General features: G+C 35.3%; 1 protein-coding gene across 7 annotated transcripts in view; it reads right to left on the bottom strand.

Moving 5' to 3' along the window:
• Positions 1–493: 493 nt before the first annotated feature.
• Positions 494–12,438, bottom strand: part of LOC127664712 (eukaryotic translation initiation factor 5A-1-like) — an 87,044-nt gene continuing 75,099 nt past the window's right edge. For 3 of the 7 annotated variants that reach the window (XM_052156839.1, XM_052156843.1, XM_052156842.1), the window contains 2 exons: positions 7,600–7,758; positions 494–751 (listed from right to left, as the gene is read on the bottom strand). In XM_052156839.1, coding sequence (XP_052012799.1) covers positions 575–751; positions 7,600–7,758 — 336 coding nt within the window. In that variant the 3' untranslated portion in view covers positions 494–574. Of the gene's footprint in view, positions 752–1,588; positions 1,709–3,453; positions 3,639–7,599; positions 7,759–12,438 lie in introns of all 7 variants that reach the window. The other 4 variants (XR_007973228.1, XM_052156840.1, XR_007973227.1 and 1 more) reach the window with 3 other exon arrangements.

Raw genomic sequence — 12,438 nt, 5'->3', positions numbered from 1 at the left:
GCATATGAATATTCATCATCCTCTGCTTCTCAACTAGGTAAAGGATTTCACTAGTTACAACCTCCTGACATCACAAGTGCTGTTTGATGATATCTTGAGACCTCAAATAATGAGCTATTTTTCCTAATGTAAACAATTTTCTAGAGTTCCATTTTACAGAAATAGGATTATTATTATTTTTTTTAAAAAAAGTGTTGCTCCAATGCACAGGAGTGAGTCTGATTTTATTGTACAACTAAATAGTTGACACTTAGCCATGGGGAGTATTTTATAGTGACAATATGGAAGAATTTGGGCAGATAAATCCCTACCTTTCATTTATTGAGCAGTACATAGAATGCCCATTTTTGGAACTTTGGAAGAAACAAATACTAACATGGATCTGTCACAGGAATACAGGTGCCTAAGTAACAGAGGTGAAGGAGAATACTGAAAATGCCATTTTCCAAAGACTATGGAGAATCATGAATCAGACAAATTGGAGTCTAAGCAATAACATAATTTAATACCATTTATTAATATTAATAGATAAGAATGTGTAATACACAACATAAAATAAATATAGTGAGTGAAACTATGTAACAATATGGTTAAATATAAAACTGAAGTTGTTTCTCATAATAATCTCTTCTGCTGTGGTTAAGAGGGAGGTAGAAGAGAACATTGAAATAAAATGACCAGCTACTTCTTCAGTCATGAGGAAATTTCCATTGTGAAAAGATATATGTTGAAGTTGTTTCATTTTTCCCTGCTAAAGGAAACATAAAAATTTCATTGTACAAACATTCTCAGATGATAGATTCACCCCATTTCAGATAAGACTAGTTTTTCAGTATATTTTATGAACAAAGAATCTACACAAAGAATTACTTGAGTTAACACTATATCTGAATTTGAATAATATTGCAGGTTAAGATTCTCACATATGTGTTGTGGTGGATCCCATGCAAATTAATATTTATACCAAATGCTAGGCATTTGGCAAGATCATCTCTCAAACATCATTGTTTTTGTACAAGGATAGCACAGCTTGCTGGCACATGGTTTAATCTTGTAGTAAGTTTAGTGCATTTTTAAATCAAATAATTGTTTCTAAGTGAACCTTTTTAAAAATAATTTCATATCTAAGTTATCCTACATGACTTATGGACCATGGGAAGAAAAGGATAGAAATATAGCAAGTAATATTCTGGAATTCTTACAGGGTTTAAAAAAAGAATCCCCTTGTCATACATACATATATGTATGTATGTATGTATGTATGTATGTATGTATGTATGTGTGTGTGTCTGTATGCTTACCTATGTATATATCCATATAACCACATAATTTAAGTGTTGTTTAAAATATTTTCCAATGCTTTAATACCATGATATGCTAAAATGCTGTTCTGATATTTACAAATTTATGAAATCAAGGAATGATATTATTGTTCGTTCCCTGTGATAACTAATTAAAAGTTCTCTTAACTTGTAGGACCTTCCACCTGAGGAGCATCAGATGAAATCTTTACTTCTGTAGTATGAGCATCTGTGGTTTCCCACTGTGGCCATTTATGTTTTTTTTTTTATCATAACAGGTGACTTACCAGCAGTATTTACTGATGTCTTTATGTCATCTGACCTCTTTTGGTTATGGTCACAATGATATTGTTATTCTATCCAAATATATCTACACAGTTGTCAATCATGATATGTATGATAGATATCTGTAACACCACAATGCCAAAAAGATTGTCTTGTCATTTCACATACTTTAAAAAATTGATGTCCAAAATGATAAGGAAAGTAGCAGTAACTACAAGCAGATATGAAACTGTGAAATGAAGTCTATGTCTGAAATGGAGACTCTAAGTTCTTTGCAACTAACTAGTTAAAATTTCATATATATTGCAAAGAATGGGGAAACTACTAAAGCAATGTAACATTTCAGAACTGATATGCTGCCATAATGACTGGTGAATCACAGCAATGACTTCCAAGGTTCCTTGAATTGGTGATTTTTTTGCAGGGGTTTGGGGACAGAGACAAAGTTTTATTTTGATGCTTCGAATGGGATGGCCGTGTAACTGCAGGCATCACAATATATGACACCATCTTTGTGACAACTTTTGGGTATTTGAAGTGGCTTGGCTTCCTCATAGGAGGTTTGTCATTGATTAGAATTTAAGGTCACAGAAGGCAGGTGCCATTTGCAGTGTTCTCTCTGTGCTTCGTGTTTGCTGCCTAAGATGAGAGCCACCAGCTCTCTGCTTCCTGTTGGTTGTCCTACCTTCCTGCAGCTATGCTCCTCTGTCATGACTTTGAAGGACATTAATCTCTCTGGATATCTAATTCCCAAATAAGTATTTCGTTCTATGAGCTGCTTTAATCTCGGTGCTTTATTAAAGCAATAGAAAAATGACTAAGACAAGTTGGTGAGAAGAGGAATTTTAGTTGAGAAACTGCAACACCAGATTGGCCGATTGTCTAGGGAAGGCTATGGGATATTGTCCTGATTAACAATGGAGTTTGTAAGGACAAGATCTGCAGGATGGTGCCACCCTTGAGTTATATTGAGATAAAGAAAGGTATGGGGTGCTGGTCATGAGGCAGCACTCCTACACAGCCTCTGCTTCAGTTCTTTCCTCTTCAGTTTGGGCCCTGACATTCCTCAGTAGTTAACTGTAACAAGGAGTATATTGTGAAGTGTTAACCTGTCCTCTGTAGGTTGCTTTTCATCCGTGTTTTATCATAGCAACAGTAATAAATTAAGACACTTTCTAAATTGAGGAACCTATTTCTTGGCCTATCTTACTCTTTTCTGAGTAATACTAGTATGACTTTCTTCCTGTGGACCTTATTTCTGGAAGCTAGTTGTTAAAGAGAACCCTAGCTTTCTTTTCTTCTTTTGTTATTGTCTTTTTTGGGTTGTCTAACTTTTTTCCTTTTCAAAACATATGGTATTTATTGATTCTCTGTGAATTTCTCATCATGCCACCCAGTAACACTCCTTTTCTAGTCTGACCACATCTACTCTTTCCCCTGGAAACTTCCACCCAAAATTAAAAATTAAATATAAATTAAGTAAAGTTTTAAATTAAAATTAAACTGACAGAAGAAGGGGTTTTGAGGATGGGACTTAGAGGAGGGTACTGCAATCAGGATATAAAGTAAATAATGAAAGTAATAAAAATATCAATGCATGCAGCTTCATAGTAAAATTAAGAGCTACTGAAAAAAGACTGAGGTACATTATACTGTACCTGAAATAATTCAAACATACATGATTCTATTTTGCAGAAGTAAGAGCGAGTGCTAAAAGAACACAAATTATATTATATAACAGACACTCCAACTCCAGAAGAATGCAATCCTAGTTTGTCCTTTAATTCAGTGAACTTTCGGAGACATTCCCAATTCCTGGATCACAATGAAGACTTTGTTCCCAAAGGGAATAATCATATCCCCTTACCTATTTTGGGAGGTCACTCCCAAATCATGAGTTCAGCAAGTTGGATCCCACAGCACATGAGGGGCTACGCAGACAGATAAGGTGTAGGTGTCTAAGTGATTCCTCATAGAGGTTTTCATTTTAATAGCACAGAGATGAGCTGTTTTAGCAGGATGTAATTTGTACATGGCATCTTCAGTAGAATACTATACATAAAAAAGGAAAATTTTACTGTTGATTGTCTTACAATTAATGTTGCTTACAAAATTCTGAATACAAAGATCAGCATAAATGTTTTGTAGACCAGCTCATAGTATATTCAGAATTCAAAATAAATAAGAATATACAGCTTAAGAATTGCCCTGAGGTAACCCAGACTCAAAAGGTGAATCATGGTATGCACTCACCAATAAGTGGATATTAACCTAGAAACCTGGAATACCCAAAACATAATCTACACATCAAATGAGGTACAAGAAGAAAGGAAGAGTGGCCCCTTGTTCTGGAAAGACTCAGTGAAGCAGTATTCAGCAAAACCAGAATGGGGAAGTGGAAGGGGGTGGGTGGGAGGACAGGGGGAGAGAACGGGGCTTACAGGACTTTCTGGGAGTGGGGGGACTAGGAAAGGGGAAATCATTTGAAATGTAAATAAAAAATATATTGAATTAAAAAAAAGATCAGCATAAATGTTTTGTAGACCAGCTCATAGTATATTCAGAATTCAAAATAAATAAGAATATATAGCTGAAGAATTGCCCTAAATATTTTCTTCAAATCAATTCTCCTTATAGAATTGTAGGAAACTTTGAAAATCATGTATGAATTTCTCAGTACTACATGTATATCTGCTACCTTCACAACCTAGAGGAAGGTGTCAGGTTCCCTGGAAATAGAATGAATGAAGATTGTTGCAGGTCATGTGTGTTCTGTGTATGGAAACAGTATTGTTAAAAAGGGAACCATCTTTCCAACCACCATGGGGACATATTTAATATCTATTGTAGTATGAATCCATGTAATACTCTTGCAACACTCTGCAACACAAGGAGCAGAAAGCTCACTAGTGACCCAACACAATGCAGGTGTAACAGCTCCTGCTATAGGGAAGGCAGAGATGCTGAAGTCCTGGGTAGAAATGGGAGCACAAAGCTCCTGTTACCAAAGAAATCATTGTATGGAATATTGTACAGGAAAATGATTCTCAGAAGTAGCTATACCTGACCCAGACTTCTCTAGGTAGTTATAGTTGAGAAAGGGGAACTCAGTAATAGCTTCATGTTCTAATCAATGACATATATTTAACATGTGAAATATTCACAATACCATGGTAATAATACTAGGATGTCAATAACCCACAGGTATTATACATACACACTTCTTTTAATTTGTCTCACAGGAACTCAAACCAATACTTTAGTCTGACCTGCACACAACTGTGTAGCATGCTCTGTCTTCCAAACCATGACAGTTATAATGTAGAAGACCCTCAAGTGGTGGGATTACAGACATGGTACAACACTCTTGCTTGAGAAATGCACCGGTTTATAAAGTGAATATACATGTCTGAGCAAAGGAAACCTCTTGGCATGGGACATTGGTCCAGTTTATAATCCTGTAAATACAAACCAATATACCTTGAAAATACATTGATTCTAACTATGTGCAGTTCCCCAAGTGTTTACTGTATCAATACCTTTGTATAGAAGAAAAATTTCCAAGCAGAGATTGGTCATTAAGGACACTAAGCCAAATATCATATAAATCAGATGAAAGCAAGCTTCCTTAACTATTTCTAATGAAATCCTTTTTAATGAGGAAAATCACAAGAAAATTAATGATCAATGTACATTTTAGAAAGTATTTGAGAAACATTTCTGTTTAAAAATAGCAATTTAGCCCAGTGATTCTCAACTTGTATGCCACAATACTTTTGGGGGTCACATATCCTGTATATCGATATTCCATAGAGTATGCATAATACTCCATAATAGTTATGGAGTATTATACATAAAATTTCAGTTATGAAATGACATCAAAATGATGTCATGGTTATGGATGATCACAGCATGATTTCAGAGGATTAGGAAGGCTAAGAACAACTGGTTGAGACCCTACTTCCTTAAGATATTCTCAGCCTATCACCAACTGGAAACTTGCCTCTAAGGTGGACATTACAGGCAGAAGCCCATGTGTTCTTACCTAAAACTAGAATCAAAGATGCAGAGTTCTGGCTGCATTATCAGTGAAATAACCCTACTGTCTATTCTAAGTGCTTTTCCTGGTTTCCAGTCCACACTACTACCTGCAATCAGAGAACTGCACTCCAGTTCATAGCCTGAAGTTCTGTCTGTCTCAAAGGAGGCCAGCTTCTCTGTGGGCCATCCTGAAAGGATCCTTTTATAACTGCTCTTTGAGAGGCTTCACCCAGCAGCTGATTAAAATTGATAAACAGACCCACAGGCAAACACTGAATAGAGCACTTTGACTATTATGGAACAGTTAGGGAAGGGATTCAGGGCACTGGTGGAGATTAGGAGTCTACAGGAAGACCAACAAAGTCAAATACAGGGGTTATTCCTAAAGCTTTTGGCTGTCTGTGGAAGCCCTTCACCAACTGGCCTCAGTAGGAGCAAATGTGCTAACCCTGAAGAGAGTTGATGTGTCGAGGTGCAAGGATAACACATGGGATCCCTAACCCACTCAGGGGAGAAGGGAAAAGACTCTGTAACAGGTGAGGAGGTAGAGGTCAGCATTCAAGATGTAAAATAAATAAATAAATAAATAAATAAATAAATAAATAAATAAATAAATAAATGTGCAATAATTCTAATAACAGCTAAATAAAGGAAAAAAGAAACAGTAACTATATAAAACCAACAAAACAAACATACAAAAATTGTAAGTGTTCTTTCTGTAATTAAGCAACAATTAAACAATGGCAGCGACAGAAAATACCTCCTTCCTGTTGTATAATTGGGTCAATTTGTCTTTCTGATCACAGAGTATAAAGTTGTAATATACAAGTATACGTCTGTATACAGGCATACTTGGAATGTGGTGAACTTTCTTATTCAACACCCTGCTTTACATGTGAGAAGGTCTTACAGTTTCACTTCCATTCCTTAAAATGTGGAAATAATCAGCTATTTAATTAATTGTAAGCAGCAGCATGTTATAGAACAGAAAAGTGTCTTTGCTCATGAAATACCACAATTAACTTTCATGTTGTACCAAGGATTACAAATAAGACAAATGGAAGGTTCCCAGGTGTTCCTGTATCTTTAAATTGCTGTGAAAACTCATGGCCACCTCCAGTTACTGATCTTCACTTTCCTCCCCATGACATGGTCCCAGGTTTCTGGCAATTAGAGCCAGACACACTTTGAAAGCTCCAGGGCCAAGGATGGATCATTCAGTAACTTTGCCTAATATTATTAACCATGCCTATTCTCAGAGCATTATCTTTTCTTTTGATGTTTGGGACCATAGCTCTATAATCTACTGAGAGGCAAACTCAGATCATGGCCCAAATAAAAATAAAACAGTGATATTTGCTCCAGACTTACTGCTGCCCACTGGTAACTTAAGCTTGGTAGACTATTTAGAGGTAGGTAGGCTAATTCTTCATTATTTGACATGGGGTTAAAATGGCAATATCTCACTAATGTAAAAGTGATGCTTTATTTTTTTTGGTAGAGAAGGAAAAGAATTAAGTTTATCTACTGGACAGAGGGCAACACTCAAATCTTTCAAAACTTATTGTAAGTGTGTGATGGACCAGCTATTTTGAACTATTTTTATTTAGGAATAGTTTTTTTTGTTAAGTATGATTTAAGGCATGAATTTTGTAAAACACATTTTTAGCACTATATTTCTTGTTTTGCTATTAATTGACATGGTACAGTCATAGAGATAAAATCAATGGGAACATTTGCAATGCCAAAACAAGCCCTTCCAATATATAAGGAAGTTAACTTCCAAGAGAAGGTGTTCACCTGTGTCTTGGTGATGAATCTTTGAGATTATAAGAATTTTACTTAACATGCCTCTTATTCAGAGGTCATGTGTCCATAGTTCAAGAAAACTATCATCATCAGGCAATCTCAAGGACAAAAAGCACATCTCTAGAGTGATGCTGAATGCTGGTGATGCAAAAATTGTTCTTACCTTTAAAACGGAAGCTACTATGAGCACAGATTCTTCACTACAGTTAATATGTAGTTCAGTGTAAATCTTATCCCTCAGGGACCAGTGTGATTTTTCTGGTACGAATCGGAATATTTGATATGAACTTTGGCCCCTTCCCGCAATTATGGATAACATATCCTGTGTGGGATAAGGACAAACTTCGGTTATTTCAGATCCAAACACCTGAAGTACAAATGTGTCTTTTAAAGTAAACCAGAGCTATGGCAATAATGGACGCATAGTTACAACTGAAAGGAATGAAGAAGACATTTCACTTTTTTTCTATTTTAGCTTCCAAATATATTTTATTCCCTATCGATTTTTTCCAACTTTGAAACATCAATGTTTCTTGGAATTAATTAATCTTCAAGACTGAATCACACTTCTGTTCACCAAAGGATTTTGGTGGTCAGTGTTCTCTTACTTTTTCTTTTCTCCTATGAATATCTTTCCCAAGCATGCCATTCCAAGTTACTATTGGGATAGTTCTCTTTCACAGAACAAATTTCTCTTTTACTTCCTGTCTGTCATGGCCTCTATTATGAATCCTAACATTTGTGATTTTAAGAAAGCTTTCTTTATGCACTATAGTACTGACAGTTTTATTTCCTTCATCTGTGACTTGTTATTTTCCAATGTCTACATCTAAAGATGCTGTCACATTTAAGAACCCAAGCAAATGTCAATCGTTCTCCGGTGGTTTCATTCTGTAGAAGTGATGAGCAAACACAGATTTACTCCACATTTTCTCTCATTATAATTGACTACATGAGTACAGGCATTGATGACAGTAACTTATACTCTAATAAACCTAGGGAATGGGCAGTAATTCTCATGTGTCTAACATGATAACTTGTTAACATGCACAATAAATTCCTGGCACAGGCATAGTGCTAAAATAGATCCTGAACAGTGAAAGAACATTTCCAATGGAAATCTAGTAGCATATTTAAAATAGACTAAACCATATTAGGTGCCAATTTTATATAGCCCAGTAGCATAAAAAGATCAATATATATCAAAGAATAATATGTATATCTAATTAATTGATAATATCAAATAGATGTCTATAAATGTTTTAAATTATAAGATTTAGTAATCTCAGAGGCAATTATATTAAAGTACAATCTAGAGTATTATGGAGTCAAAACACTGCTGAAGATATTGACAGTTGGAAAATCAATAGGGCACTTCCAAAGATTCATTACATTCTAAAAACTGGTGAGTTTGGGTCTTTTCTGAAATCAGTTCAACTCATGGGAATACTGTATCATTTCTCTTTTTTTCCTTTTTCTTTAAATCAGAAGACTCAAACTTCAGTGGGATTTATATCTGTTTTAAAAGGATCTTACCCTCATGAATAGGTTATCTGTACATTCATCAGTTTGATAAAATAATTTACTTAGAAGAAAGGTACCCAGAATCTGTGTGAAATAGGTCACTTGTAGAAACCCAAAATGAAACTCATAAGTACAGGAGAAGGCAGCATTCTGTCCAAACAAACAATGGGTGGAAATTTATAAAATACTTGTTTTTTTATTGGTGCAATAGTAGTTTGAAAAGGTGTTTGTAATGTTATATCCATATTGCCTTCTGGTTTCTCTGAATCTAATAAAGGGAAATCATTATTTGCCGTAATTGATCTCACTTAGTTCTTGCATGACACTCCCATTTCATAGCTTGCATGCCTTATGCTTCACCACAAATACACAGAAAATAAGTGATCAGTATTATAAAATTTCTAATAATGGCATTGCTTGATAAGACATTGGATAACTTGTAGTATATGGCCCATACTTCTGGTATACAAAGTAATTTCTGGGTTTGCCTTGAAAGCTATGCATATAGGTATTAGAGTCAAACAATGAAATAGTACCAACATGTTAGTTCACCTGTGTGGCTTTCTGACTGAACAGCAATGGCCAACTGCAAATTATCAGCAATATCTGCACTTCAAAACACAACTTGCCTGGCTATATTTCTACTACAGTACTTGGCTTCCTCGCTACTACCCCCTCCCCCCGAACCGAGAGCTCATATCTGAGATAGATCATGGTGTCTATCTCTCATATGGGTACATTAGGCTCTATGTTAAGACTATCATAAGAGAAAAGCGTGGTAGAACATGCCTTTATACCCAGATCTCAGAAGCTGAGCCGAGAGGATGGATCATTGTAAGTTTAAGGTCACCCTGGTCTACACAGGAAATTTCAGAGCAGTCAGATCTTTTACGTAGGGAAAACGTAATTTGGTGTTGAAAGGTTGTTCTTTGTATTATACACATCTATATCAATACTCTATATATCAAAGTAAGTGACACATCCTTAAGTAATTACAGAATCTCCTTTCTGGGATTTACCTCTTAGATAAATTCATGATCATTGGAAAGAGGTACCAAAATATGGAGGCAATTTCTTACAATAGGAGTTTATAACCCATAGGTGAAGTTTCCCTTCACATGGTTTAGTAAATATTTCATTGCTGTTTGTTATAATTCATAGTTTAAGTGCTAAATGATTCTAAGTTTTAAGTATACACACCTATAATACTCTCCTAGAGAAGAGGAGCCACTGGACTTTCCGCCAGTGCACAATGGCCCGGGGTCCATGTCCTCCCACTATGGCAGCTGCTGAGTCCATGTTCTAATTCTTTATGTTGCTGATGTTAGATGGAGAATTCGGGAAAATGAAATATTTGCTCCATGTGGATGAAAAAATGATGTTTCTTACCACACTGCAACCATGTCTAATCTGAAAAATTTTGGAGAGTTTTCGATTATAAATGTTACCAGGAAATCTGTGATAAAACAGGGCAAATACAGAGGGTCTCTGCCATTTTGCATGGTTACAAATCACATTTTATTTAAAACTCTTGGGGGCTAAAAGTATGTAGTTCAAAATTGTGAGAAAATATTAGCTTTAGTAAATCATAGGGGTGGACTTCTTGTAAGAAATTTAAACATTGTAAGATCAGATATTCAAGTGAGATCATCATATCCCAGTTTGATATAAAATGTTTTCCAGTTTTCACCTTGTGATGACCAGTATGTTATACACATTGGTCACTTGATTAACTTTGGATGTCTTTGACATATTCATGGCTGTGCATATTTGTTAGGGTCCTTATAGAAACAGGAGGGAAGATGACCTTTGAATTTGGTCATTTAAGTGGGATTCCATCCTACACACAGTTCCCAAGGGCTAACTAAAAAGCTAGAGACAGGCGAACCCATCTGAGCAGAAACATTCCCATGTCTCTGATGGCTCAATGCAGAAGCTATGGGAACAGTGCAATCTCAGGTTTATTATGCTGGGAGGTATTTGAAATAATGCCTATGTGGAGGAAACTGGAGACTTATGGATCTCCCATGTCAGGGTCTTTTGAATCCTATTTTTTCCTTCTCATATTTGACCCTATATAATATGAGGAATATTTATTCTCAGTTATGCTGTCCTAAAATATATTCCTTTCAGGTCAAAGGGCAGTTGGCCAATTAATAATGATTCAGAAATTCAAATACTGAGAGTCAAAATAAACATTTAATATCAATACTGTAGAAGTTTTGATATTTTAGTATAGTTTTTGAAAGGCAAATAGAAAATTGTACTCTATATTTTCTCTAAACCAATCATAACCAGCATCAAGAGGCCAACGGTATATTTAACCACACTAATTTTATATTGCCTTTCTTTGGTTGAATAAACCACATTGAAAATGAGTAGAATTTCACACATTCTACACTAATTATATCAGAATTCAGTCTTGATTGCTGAACACAGTACCCAGGATTTTGATCATTTCACAGCATTTTTCTCATTGGTTTAATCTAAGCATATTCTATATCAGAACTGACAAAACACTGAGTCATTGAGCTCAAATACGCATTTATATTTTTCTTACGTAAAATCCACCAATGACATTTCCTCTCCAGATGAACACCATTTAAAGTTTTACTTATTTTACAAAATGAAACAAAAGCAAAATCAAAACCATCATCATCAACAACAAAATAACCTAGGCTCTCAGAATAATCCCACATTCCTATCTCATTGTAAAGGCTTCTCAAAGCTAGGCTTAAATTTTATGCCTAATTACCTTTCGGCAATAAAATTTTCCAGGACTTTATTGTGATAGCTAGGAAGCCATGAGATATATGGTGTTATATCAGCATATAGATGGTAAGGTGGCATTAGGTTAATAGAAGAATTTCATGCAATTTTATATAAAATCCTAAAATGTCCCAGAAGAGGTCAGGGATACTGATTCTCCCAGAATTTCTTTTGTTATTGAGAATAGTTTTAGATATGCTGAGTTTTTTGTTATTCCAGATGAATTTGAGAATTGCTCTTTCTAACTCTCTGAAGAATTGAGTTGGGATTTTGATGGGTATTGCGTTGTTCGAACTATTAAAGGAAGTCTGCTGACTTCTAAATTATATAACCAGTGACTTGCTATAACCCAAAAGATCAATAACAAAGAAAAATTAGCAGCAGTGCGGAGGTAATGTGTGGTTAAATATGTGAACAATATCAACAAAATAGAACTTATATTTGCTTGCACACATTAGAGATTATGTATCCCAGAAATATTCACTAAAAATACTGACTGACGACAAAAGTTTCAATTGTTCACAAACATGGAAGATCCTGCTATACCACTCCTGGGCACATACCCAGAAGATTCCCCAGCATGTAATAAGGATACATGCTCCACTATGTTCATAGCAGCCCTATTTATAATAGCCAGAAGCTGGAAAGAATCCAGGTATCCCTCAACAGAAGAATGGATGCAAAAAATGTGGTATATATACACAATGGA

This window comes from Apodemus sylvaticus, chromosome 14, assembly GCF_947179515.1.
Source record: "Apodemus sylvaticus chromosome 14, mApoSyl1.1, whole genome shotgun sequence".
Lineage (NCBI taxonomy): Eukaryota > Metazoa > Chordata > Mammalia > Rodentia > Muridae > Apodemus > Apodemus sylvaticus.
Note: the sequence above shows the minus strand (reverse complement) of the source record. Positions and strands in the feature narration are given on the sequence as shown.